The 12,241-nt window shown below is 41.8% G+C and overlaps 1 protein-coding gene across 2 annotated transcripts; it reads left to right on the top strand.

Annotated features, from left to right (window-relative positions):
• Window positions 1–3,259: 3,259 nt before the first annotated feature.
• On the top strand, window positions 3,260–11,627 carry atad1a (ATPase family AAA domain containing 1a). 2 transcript variants are annotated; one of them, XM_029678420.2, is made up of 10 exons: window positions 3,260–3,396; window positions 4,033–4,280; window positions 4,400–4,498; window positions 4,670–4,790; window positions 4,918–5,118; window positions 5,302–5,408; window positions 5,534–5,623; window positions 5,717–5,767; window positions 5,975–6,147; window positions 7,655–11,627. In XM_029678420.2, the coding sequence occupies exons 2-10, from the start codon at window positions 4,107–4,109 to the stop codon at window positions 7,782–7,784; spliced, it is 1,146 nt and encodes a 381-aa protein (XP_029534280.1). In that variant the 5' UTR covers window positions 3,260–3,396; window positions 4,033–4,106; the 3' UTR covers window positions 7,785–11,627. The 2 variants fall into 2 exon arrangements, with proteins under 2 accessions (XP_029534280.1, XP_029534281.1); XM_029678421.2 differs by lacking the exon at window positions 3,260–3,396 and adding an exon at window positions 3,428–3,622.
• The last annotated feature ends 614 nt before the right edge of the window (window positions 11,628–12,241 follow it).

Below are 12,241 nucleotides of genomic sequence, written 5' to 3'. Positions count from 1 at the left end.
AGGCACGAAAGTAAAACTGCAAGAAATGTGGCAAAGAAATTAACTTATGTCCTGAATATAAAGCATTATGTTTGGGGAAAATCCAACACATCACTGAATACCAATCTTCATATTTTCAAGCATGGTTGTGGCTGCATCATGTTATGGGTATGCTTGTCATCGGCAAGGTCTAGGGAGTTTTTTTGGATAAAAAAAACAAAATAGGGCTAGGCACAGACAAAATCTGGTTCAGTCTGCTTTCCAATAGACACTGGACTATAACCTAATACACAAGGTCATATATACACAGTGTACAAAACATTAGGAACACCTTCCTACTATTGATTTGCAACCTTTTTACCTTCATAACAGTGTCAATTCATCAGGACATGGACTCTACGAGGTGTTGAAAGCATTCCACATGGATGCTGGCTCCAATACTTCCCACAGTTGTGTCAAGTTGGCTGGATGTTCTTTGGGTGGTGGCCTATTCTTGATACACACGGAAAAATGTTGAGCGTGAAATACCCAGCAGTGTTGCAGTTCTTGACACACTCAAACTAGTGCGCCTGGCACATACTACCATATCCTGTTCAAAGGGGCTTAAATATTTTGTCTTGCGCATTCACCCTCTGAATGGCACACATACACCATCCATGTCTCAATTGTCTCAAGGCTTAAAACTCCTTCTTTAACATGCCTTCTCCCCTTCATCTACACTGATTGAAATGGATTTAACAGGTGACATCAATAAGGGATAATAGCTTTCACCTCGATTCCCCTGGTCAGTCTACGTCATGGGAAAGAGCAGATGTTCCTAATGTTGTGTACACTCAGTATAAAACTGGAGTTGCTTACCAAGACGACATTGAATGTTCTTGAGTGGCCTAGTTGCAGTTTAGACTTGGCAAAGCTTGAAGAATTGTTTAATGAAAAATGTACAAATATTGTACAATAAAGGTGTGCAAAGTTCTTTCCCAGAAAGACTATGAATACTTATTGTTATTAGATATCTCTGTTTTCTTTATATTTTGGTTAGGTCAGGGCGTGACTAGGGTGGATACGCTAGTTTTTGTATTATCTAGTTTTTTTTGTGTCTAGGGTTTTTGTAGGTCTAGGTGATTTGTATGTCTATGGTGGCCTGATATGGTTCCCAATCAGAGGCAGCTGTTTATCGTTGTCTCTGATTGGGGATCAAATTTACGTAGCCATTTCCCTTTGGTGTTTGTGGGATCTTGTCTATGTGTAGTTGCCTGTCAGCACTCGTTTGTATAGCGTCATGTTTTTTTATTTTTTTTTAGTTTGTTCAGTGTTTCATTCTTTAAATAAATAAGAATGTACGCATACCACCCTGCACCTTGGTCCGATCCTTATGACGAACGTGACTCTTATGTAAATGAGATATTTCTGTATTTCCTTCTTCAATACATTTGTATAAACATGTTTTTACTTTGTCGTTATGGGCTATTTTGTGTAGATGGGTGAGAAAATAATATATTTAATACATTTTGAATTCAGGCTGTAACAACAAAATTTGAAGGCACTAACTGTATAGTGGTATGAATACCTTCTTGAAGGCACTGTACATGCTTAGCGTGCTGCTCTCTGTTTTATCTAGTGTGCTAAGTATGCCACCCAGTGGCTCCTATGTGGAATTAGGATACTGTATCTCTCAGATGACTGCTATTGTGTCATTACTTGTTAAATAGACAAATGTATTTGTGATGAACACGGTATCCTGTCAAATTTTTATAATACTATTATTCAGTAGTATTTGTGGTGCATTGTAGTCGGGATTGTTTGTCTAGGCTTTTTTATTTTTTTTATTTTTTTAACCTTTTTTAACCTTTATTTAACCAGGCAAGTCAGTTAAGAACACATTCTTATGTTCAATGACGGCCTGGGAACAGTGGGTTAACTGCCTGTTCAGGGGCAGAACGACAAATTTGTACCTTGTCAGCTCGGGGGTTTGAACTCACAACCTTCCGGTTACTAGTCCAACGCTCTAACCACTAGGCTACGCTGCCGCTTTGAGAGTGGGGAGACTGAAAAAGATGGCGGAAGCGGTCTAATGGTTGTAGAATCAAGAAGAATTGGAATCTTGTCCAAAATAATGGAAAAGGGAGCAAAGTAGGGTACAGTGATGAGAATGTCACTTCGTATCTTGTAGGAGTATGGTTTGTAAATGAGGAGCAGCTGATCGAATGACCAATCTTGAGGAATCCATTTGAGATATCCAAACTGGTGGAGAGAGTGCTGGGTAGAGTGAAGGCTGTAAGGATCACGAGAGGCAGATCAGAAAAAATGTGTGTTGCGTCTCACCCGATTTAATAAGTTTGAAGTGTTATGTGTGTCTCTTGGAAACAGGGCACCCCTCAAGGGGGTTATATCTGGCACATCGTGGAAGTCGATGTTGAAGAGATTCAAAATATTCCTGGAGTGATTAATGCATGTCAAATGAATCGTGTGGTGAATGAAGAAAAAGTGAAGAGTCTATCTGTTCTTTTGTTTTTTGATATGGAGTCTCTCCCTAATCAAGTGTAGTTAGGGTATATTAACTACAGAGTCAGAGCATTTATCCCAAGTCCAATGCAGTGTGATCATTGTAAGGCTATTGATCATGTTTCAAGTGTTTGCAGAAGGGAGAAGCTGAGATGTCCAAGTTGTGGAAAAGATCATATAATGTGTTATAAAAGTGATGAAAATGTGACATGTTAAAATTGTGGTGGGATCCATGAAGACAGCCCTGACTTTGGCCAAAGTCAGGGCTGTCTAGAGCATTTCATATGCAGCAGCTGTTAAAAGGGTTGAGGGTTTGAATGGTGCACCTGAAGAGTCCATGGTGGTGGATAGGCCTTCACTGCAGTCTGCAGGGGTTAACTTTCACCAGCAGGATCCTGACATTTTAAAGGTTAAGAATGTGGACTTTGTGGCATTTATAGCTATGGTGATTAATGGCACTGCCAAGGTGGAGAGAAGGTCCAGGAAGATATAAATCATTGCGGATGCGGTGGAGCACTTCCTGGCACTGAAATATTTCTCGGTAAAGGAGTTACGTGAAATATTGTCACAAGCCGAACCACCCTCTCAGGCCCTAGAGCCTGAAAAGGGAGTTAAAGAGATTTGAAAGAAGGAAGAAGTGGAAGTTTTGATTTATCAATGTACTATTTTTATTTGGATGGATTAAGTTCGTTTCATATTACGTATGGATTTTCTTTGTACCTTGTTTGGCGGCAAAAACACCTTTTGTGGTTTTAGTCCGCCATAAAACCTACAGAAGAAGAAGAAGAACGGTGGTTGCGGATACGGAACTAGACCGGAACTATCGAGGATTAAACCTTTGCCTCAGATCGGTGTACAGTGCCAGTAACACTTCACATAATGCTAGCTAGTTCGCTGTGGGGTTGCCTAAATTTCGTGAGTGTATTTCTAGGGTTGTTTCGTTATTTTATGACATCACATACGGTTTTCTAGAGACTGCATATATGTAGTTTCATTTGTTTATTTTGACGCTTGACTAACGTTACTAGCTAGCGATACATGTAGTTAGCCAGCTATTTAGCTAGCATTCATGATAACGGTAGCTAACTAGCATCCATAGCAATCCAAATTAAGCCGAAGACAGTAGCTAGCAAGCTTCATCGTGAGTGTTTGTTATATGTCCGATCGTAACTACGAGAGTAAGCAATTAGAATTTGTTACACATGTTTGCAGTCAGATGTGCAGTTGACAGAAGTGAGATGTTGGCTAACGTTAGTGAACTATTTTGTTAGGACTAGCAGCTGACTGTAGCTGGTGTGCAGTAATTGTATTTACCGGAGTGGCGTTCCGTGACAGTGGTTTCATCTCATAGAGAATCACTGTAGAACAGCATGACCTTAATCATGAGTCATGTATGTTACAAGATTAAGCTTGACCTTAGCCCAATATGTACTGTTAAGGAGTGTAGGCTTGCGTCTTTCACTTTGGTGAAGGTGAGCTAAGCTTGAGCTGAACAAGTACTCCTGCTTCAGTTGCTACAGTACAGCTTGAAACTGTCTTTTGTGCTTCCAGTTTCTCTTTCAGGCAGCTCCCTGTGCACCACATATTGTCATTCTCTGCCAATGGGCTGACTGCTGGTTGCTGAGATGTTGCTGAAAGACATTCCCCAGGAGGTGTTGATGCGCCCTCTTTCCCGAAATGAAGTAGTGGGAATGATCGTGAGACTGACAATCTTTGGAGCTGCCACCTACTACGGCATCAAATGGGTGGTGGAGGCAATGGACCCTACACATAAACAGAAGATCCAGGCCAAGAAAAGGGTATGCGCACATTGTTTATGTTTAGATCTGATTCATCTTATAATATATATTTATTTATTATTGTTAGATTAATCATCAATTGTGTTAAGCAGTAGAGTGACATCCATCTCCTCCTCCAGGCAGAGCAGCTGATGAAGCAGATTGGAGTGGAGGGTGTCAAACTCACTGAATATGAGATGAACATTGCTTCTCACCTGGTAGATCCACGCAGCATGAGGGTAAGGAAATCTATAAAGTGTGACAGTTCTTCTTTATATTGTATTTTTGTGACTTACCAAGTTTGTTGTTACATAATCGGTGCTTTGTACAGTAAGTTAGAGGAAAGGAGTCATTTTGCACATTGTTTATAAAGTTGTAAGCCTAATGATTTTGCTGCTCTTCATCTGTAGGTGTCCTGGAGGGATATTGCAGGGCTTGATGAGGTCATTTATGAGCTGCAGGACACTGTTATCCTTCCCTTCCAGAAGAGACACCTACTGGCTGGATCCAAACTCTTTCAGCCTCCCAAAGGTGAATGCTTCAGGGCACATCATCTTGTATTTTGCATATTTTTTTCTTCCAAAGTAAATTATTTTGGTTAATACTTTTGGGCATTAAGTGAATTAATGATTTGATTCTCTCTCTGTCACCACCTCAGGGGTGTTGTTGTATGGGCCTCCTGGGTGTGGGAAGACTCTTATTGCCAAGGCAACCGCCAAAGCCTCAGGATGCCAGTTCATCAACCTGCAGCCCTCCACTCTGACGGACAAGTGGTACGGCGAATCACAGAAGCTCACCGCTGCGGTCTTCTCGTTGGCTGTCAAGATCCAGCCATGTATCATTTTCATAGATGAAATTGGTGCGTGTCATTACGTATCTCTCTTGTTTTAAAACTAATTTGTCAACCATTAGTGAGAGCCGTTCATTAAATATCCAGTAGTGTAAATGCTCTTGATTGATATCCTTTACTGATTTCTTTAACCTCAACCATTTATATAATCATATTTGAGGCTGTGTTCACTTTTCGAGTCTTATTTTTCAGACTCCTTCCTGAGGAATCGCTCCAGTCTGGACCATGAGGCCACAGCCATGATGAAGGCCCAGTTTATGAGCTTGTGGGACGGGCTGGAGACTGGGGCAAGCAGCCAGGTACCACTACCAACTCCCATAGTTAGATTTGTCTTATTTGCTTTTACCTGAGTATTGGCCATTGGTTTAATATCTTGCTTTGCTGGTTGTACAGTTGTTAAATAGTTGTGGTATTGTTCTTGCAGGTGATGGTGATGGGGGCCACCAATAGACCACAGGATCTGGACCCAGCCATACTGCGCAGAATGCCCACCACCTTTCACGTGGGCCTACCAGTGAGATATACACACTTGAATGTTGTGAATGCACTCTGATAATCAAACTGTCATGTTAAAAACTGTCTCTCATTATGTTATGTACTTCTGTAGACTACAAGACAGAGGACAGAGATACTGAAGTTGATCCTGGCAGGAGAAAATGTAAGCTAACACCATCTCCATCCCTTCGTTTCCTCTCAGATATCCAACCAGTTTGTCGTTTCATATCTATCCACTGTTGATGAATTTCAAGGTTAAATAGTAACAAAAATCACAAATGACAATGAAATCTGGAATAGTGATTTACAGTATCATGCCTGAATAAATGTACTGTATACTAAACCAACACTTTGTCCCTCTCTTCCTCAGCTAAGCAATGCCATTAATCTGAAGGAGATAGCAGAGAAGTCGGAGGGTTCATCAGGCAGTGACCTCAGGGAGCTGTGTCGCGATGCTGCCATGTACCGTGTTAGAGACTACGTCCGCAAGCAGCAGATGAAACAGATAGCCCAGCAGATGCAGGAGGAGGACGAGGAAGACAAGTAACAACCATTACTGTTTCTAACTCAAGCATCAAACTGCTGGTCTTTGACCTTTTTACTATGCTGAATGTAGCTGTAAGTTACAGTATACTTCATTGTGTTGTGCTTGTGTTTTTCACTTTCAACAAGAGAAGTCTTCAGCTGTTCAAAGCTGGCGATGGTTGAACATTTTTCATAAAACACATACAGTACCAGTCAAAAGTTTGGACACCTACTCATTCAAGGATTTCTGTTTACTTTGACTATTTCCTACATTGTAGAATAATAGTGAAGACATCACAACTATGAAGTAAAACATATGGAATGCTTTTCCTTCACTCTGCGGTCCAACTCATCCCAAACCATCTCAGTTGGGTTGAGGTCAGTTGATTGTGGAGGCCAGGTCGTCTGATGCAGCACTCCATCACTCTCCTTCTTGGTCAAACAGCCCTTACACAGCCTGGGGGTGTGTTGGGTCATTGTCCTGTGGAAATGATGGTCCCACTAAGCCCAAACCAGATGGGATGGCGTATCGCTGCAGAATGCTGTGGTAGCCATGCTGGTTAATTGTGCCTTGAATTCTAAATAAATCACAGACAGTGTCACCAGCAAAGCACTATCACACCACCACCTCCATGCTTCACGGTGGGAACCACACATGCGGAGATCATCCGTTCACCTACTCTGCGTCTCACAGACACGCCGGTTGGAACCAAAAATGTCAAATTTGGACTCATCAGACCAAAGGACAGATTTCCACCGGTCTAATGTCCATTGCTCGTGGTTCTTGGCCCAAGCAAGTCTCTTCTTCTTATTGGTGTCCTTTAGTAGTGGTTTCGTTCAGCAATTCGACCATGAAGGCCTGATGCATGCAGTCCCTGAACAGTTGATGCTGAGATGTCTGTTACTTGAACTGTGTGAAGCATATATTCGGGCTGCAATTTCTGAGGCTGGTACTCTGCTGCAGAGGATAAGTTAATTAGAGGTTACTCTGGGGCTTCCTTTCCTGTGGCGGTCCACATGAGAACCAGTTTCATCATGGTGCTTGATGGTTTTTGAGACTACACTTGAAGAAACTTTCAAAGTTCTTGAAATGTTCCAGTTGGACTGACCTTCATGTCTTAAAGTAATGATGGACTGTCGTTTCTCTTTGCTTATTTGAGCTCTTCTTGCCATAATATGGACATGGTATTTTACCAAATAGGGCTATCTTCTGTATACCACTCCTACCTTGTTAAAACACAACTGATTGGCTCACAACTGATTGGCTCAAATGCATTAAGAAGGAAAGAAATTCCACAAATCAACTTTTAACAAGGCACACCTTGTTAATTGAAATGCATTCCAGGTGATGACCACATTACTACATGATGAACATGTTTCATATTTTTTTGTCTTTTTATGTCACTATTCTACAGTGTAGAAAATAGTAAAAAATAAAGAAACCCTTGAATGAGTAGGTGTATCTACTTTTGACTGGTACTGTGTGTCTGCATCTTTGGTTGACCTTTGTCCCATCCGTCTCCAGAGCAGGGGTGGAGGAGCGTCTGCGGCCCATCACCCAGCTGGACCTGCTGTTCGGCCTGGACAAGATGAAGGAGTCCAAAAAGGCCACCATGCCCCAGGAACTCATACCCCGAGAGGTGCCTCTGGACTAAACCTTTCTTTCAGACACCCTTTACAAATGCATTGTTACTGACCAGTGGCCGACCCAAGTGTTTATCCCCCCCATACACACACACGTCTCCCAGTCCTAGCACAGTGGTCCAAAGCAGTCTGAGAGAGATGTCCCTGGACCACAATCTCTCTGTACCCCTTCTCTTATCCCACACCAATACCCTTCAGTGTCCAGTTAATTCCTGTCTGTCCACTGTTACAGATTGTATTGACCAACTAATTCCAACCTCCCACACAGTGTCCCAGAACATTCCCATTGCCCGGAGTCATCATAAAATACTAGAGCCTTAGAAAACGGCCTTTGTACATATAGCTGGGAAGCAGGGCTGTCCACTGTAACGCTGTTGAACAGACAGCACAGGGTGAGAGGGACCGGACAGAGTCTGTCTCTAAGAACTCTGTCATCAATGTTGTTATTATTTATTTGTGTCACACATCTTATGAGAAAATGTGAATCAATATTGGTTTTTAATCATGCTTTAAAAAAGTACTGAATAAGGAATATTACTGTATTTGCACTGTCAATGTTCTTTTGGGCAAGCACTAAACCGTCCCAAGTGTCTAGTTGTCTGCATGTCTAAGTAATAGAATGAGAAACATTAGGTACACAATAGTACACATGTTACAGTTAACAAAGACCAAGAGTCCCTGGGAGTTGAATCAGTTGGTAAATCTGATATTCTGAATCTACTTTTTATTGAATGTTCATCACTGTATTTAATACTGTACGTCTCCAAATGTTGGATTGAAACTACATTATTAATCTTTACTGACGTAGGTAGCTGCCTCATGTCTTCTTTTGTTTTATGTCACAGTAATATGCCCTTCATTGGTCTGCTGTCTTACAATCTAATGTTATTGAAATCATTTCATGCTTTATATAATGTGAAAAAGCAGCTGTGCTTTTGCCAGTTCCATAATCAACAACCTTCAAACATGGGTACATGGGTATTGACCAGCACAGCAGTCTGTCTCAAAATGTCAATCATTCCAGTCTGTCTCCATGGAAACTAGACAGAGTTCTACAGTTAGGCCTTGGTCTCTAGTGTGACCCATTGTCTGCTGTTTTCTGTTCTGTCTTTCAAACAAGAATCTGATTTTGACCTGGGAAACCAGGTTTGTGCACTTTGTGAGAAATCAATTTCCTGGAAAAAGAAAACAGACCTTCTCAGGTCCCTTACTCTCGGAGGACCATTGTTGTCCAACTACAGTCTGGTAGAATTGGACTGTAGTCAGGCACACAGTTCCATTATTTTATTTTGGACTACGCAGATTGTTCCTTTTGTCAGAATATTACAACATGCAACTCTGGAATGGGCTTTTCTCAGTCTTGCTCATTAGACCTCTACTTAACTTACTCTCGGTAATATGAATAGGGAGGAGTTTCCTCTGAAGAGTGACCACAGGCGGGTGCTGTGGCTCCGCTACTCTCAGGTCGGCAGTATGAGTGGCAGGTCTGGGTGTTGAGTCGGACTATTCCCCCAGACAAAACACCCTACAGTACCTTTTGTACTTAACTGTGAGGATACACATTATACATGGGTCTACAAGTTCTATGTGGCTCACTGAATACCCCCCCCCGCCCCCCATTGTGTGGAACTGGGCAGATCCAGCTGTTTAGAAATGCTTAAGCAGTCCCACTCCTGTGTATTTATTTCCCACTGGTTTTCGCTTTCTTTCCCTCTGCATAACCTGGTTTTGCTTTTTGATGATGATCCTCACTATGTATAAGCCACGGATGGCTGGATGCTGTCCAACGTTGCCCCACTATCCCTTCACTATTCACCCACTATCCCACTATTATTTCCCTTAATTCACCTAATCTGTGGTGCATCATTGTCTCTAGAGCATATCTTTGATTTAACTCCTCTGCTTCATACCAGGCTTTCAAAAAATGGCCTAGCTTGCATAGCACTTGTGACAGTCATGTTTGCATGCGTTTTCTGTAGGCGCTAACAATAACCATAGGCTAGGTCAATAGAGGACTGCTGGACCTCTACAAAGCCTGCTAATCTCGTGGGCCCATTTGGGAATGGAAAAGATTTGCCTGGATTTGGTCAGATAAACCTGAGTCTATTTTTAAAAGCAAAGGACAGCCCTTACAAAACAAAATGTTTTGGCTGACTTGATTTCCCTGAGGGTAGAGGGTGCTACCAAAGATGTTATTGCCAAAGCGTGGATAAATTGATGCTGGCAGTTGAAAGATTTTTACATTTCTAACACATCTTGTGATACTGTTGATGTGTATGTGTGCCATCTGGTTTTTGACTCCCAACTAACCCAATTAATCTTCATAAGAAGCATTCAAATGTGGGTCAAAAAGCAAAGCAAGGCTTCCATGTTCCCTCCCAGTTCTTGTCAATTATAGAACTTTATCCATCTCTTGGTAAACAACATGAGTCTCAATGGAAAACTTTCAGTTCCATTTGAACATGAATGACTGTAGATCAGAGAGGCCTGCTGAGAGGGATGTCTCTCAGTCAGGCTGTCGGTGGCTTTTATCACACAACCACTTCTTGTCTCAGACTTCAACATTGTTCGGTATCAGCTCTGAGTGGAGACTTTGAAAAGGATCCATACAGATACACCAGCCTGTGCTCCTCATGCTGAGAAAGCAGTATCAGAACAACATTGTCTTGTCGACCTTAAAGGTCCAGTGCAGTCAAAAACAAGATTTCCATAGTTTTATATTTCCATATTATGAGGTTGGAATAATACTGTGAAATTGGGAAGTTATGATAATGTAAGAGCCGTTTGAAAAGACTGTTTGAAATTTCAGCGTGTTTCATTGGGATGGAATGTTTCCCTGCCTGGTGACATCACCAGGCGGTAAATTAGTTAACAGACCAATAAGAGAGTTCCAAACCTCTCTGCTAATAACAGTTACTTTTCAGTTTTCACATCCCAAATCAGACCATCCCCAGACAGTCCTAGCAAAATTCGTGCTTGAGAAATTGTTCTTTGCTAAGAAGCATTTTTTTGTGTTTATTTTTGACTGTTTTCAATGAAAACAATCACAGTATGGTACTTAATTGTTACCCAGAAATGATTTGATATCGAGATAAAAACAGCTGTATTGGACCTTTTAACCTTTTTCCATTTTAGCTCTGAGAGGAGACAGTGGAAACGATCCATACTTTACCACCAGATATACTCCGCATCCACTTCCATACCGTGACACTCTGTTCTCTCACGGCATGCCGCCGACTTGATCGACCTGAGCCTTGAGTAATCAGCGTCAGCTGTGGTTCTCGCCACAATTCTCAGTAGGATATCCTGTTGGTTTATCGACTTTGGAATTGTTAATGGAGCACATGTTTTGTTTACTCACTATCCCGCTGAGTCATGACGGGTCAGTGGGAGTCCTCCAGTAGGGACCACTTTCATCATCATGTATGTGTTTTATTAGAAGGAAAGTATCATGGAGTGCTCCAGAGTGGCGCAGCGGTCTAAGGCACTGCATCTCAGCGCTAGAGGTGTCACTACAGACCCTGGTTCAATCCCGGGCTGTATCACAACCGGCCGTGATCGGGAGTCCTATAGGGCAGCACACAATTGGCCCGGCGTCGTTAGGGGAGGCTGGGGTAAGCCGTCATTGTAAAATAAGAATTTGTTTTAAACTCACTTGCCTAGTTAAATAAAGGTAAAAAATCCAGCAACATGGAGAAAGGGAGCCACACACACCTACTTGATTAATAGCAGCATATGAAAACGGTCACAATTAATTTGTATTTGTGTCAGAGGACCCCAATAGAAGACAAATACTACCTGTAAAGCAGCATCTAAAGTGATGAATAGACAATAAAAACATCAACACAAATCAACTTTGGCTGTGTGGGCTTCTTCAGTACTGGAGGAGGTTTCATGCCCTTTGTGGTTATAATGGGATTCATATGTTCTAGGAACGGACAGTGGATCTGAACATGAATGGAGTTAAAGTTTACCACAGTCGGTCATGAAAATAGATGCCCTCTGGACTAAAATGTAAATGTCTTTCAACTTTACCACTGGACATAAGTGTTGCAAAAGAGCAATATCTTCTGACAGTTCTCAGAATGTTAGAGAAAATACATTTGCTATTCGAGAGGAATTTCCAAAGCTTTTATGAGTTTCAGACCTGTCCAGAGCCTAAAGTGGTTTATCCCTCAGCTCGCTAATAAAAAGTATTGTCCTTAAATAACTTTCCATTCTTCATCAAGCTTTTCTTCTCATTTTTTGTCTCCTCTTCACCGAATGGAAGCTATATGTTGAACAGAGGCCAGGATATTAGGGCTGGTAATTGAGGCCTTCTGTCTGCATCACTGCAGATGAAAGGTAAAATAGGGTGCGTGGAGGGCGACATGGCATGTATCAGAGGAGGTGTTGAAAAAAGGTCATCTCCAGACTTGATGTAGGGTCTCAAAGGTGAGAATTACACTGCTCCTTTCTAGACCTGAAA

This window comes from Oncorhynchus nerka, linkage group LG13 (genome assembly GCF_034236695.1).
Source record: "Oncorhynchus nerka isolate Pitt River linkage group LG13, Oner_Uvic_2.0, whole genome shotgun sequence".
Lineage (NCBI taxonomy): Eukaryota > Metazoa > Chordata > Actinopteri > Salmoniformes > Salmonidae > Oncorhynchus > Oncorhynchus nerka.
Note: the sequence above shows the minus strand (reverse complement) of the source record. Positions and strands in the feature narration are given on the sequence as shown.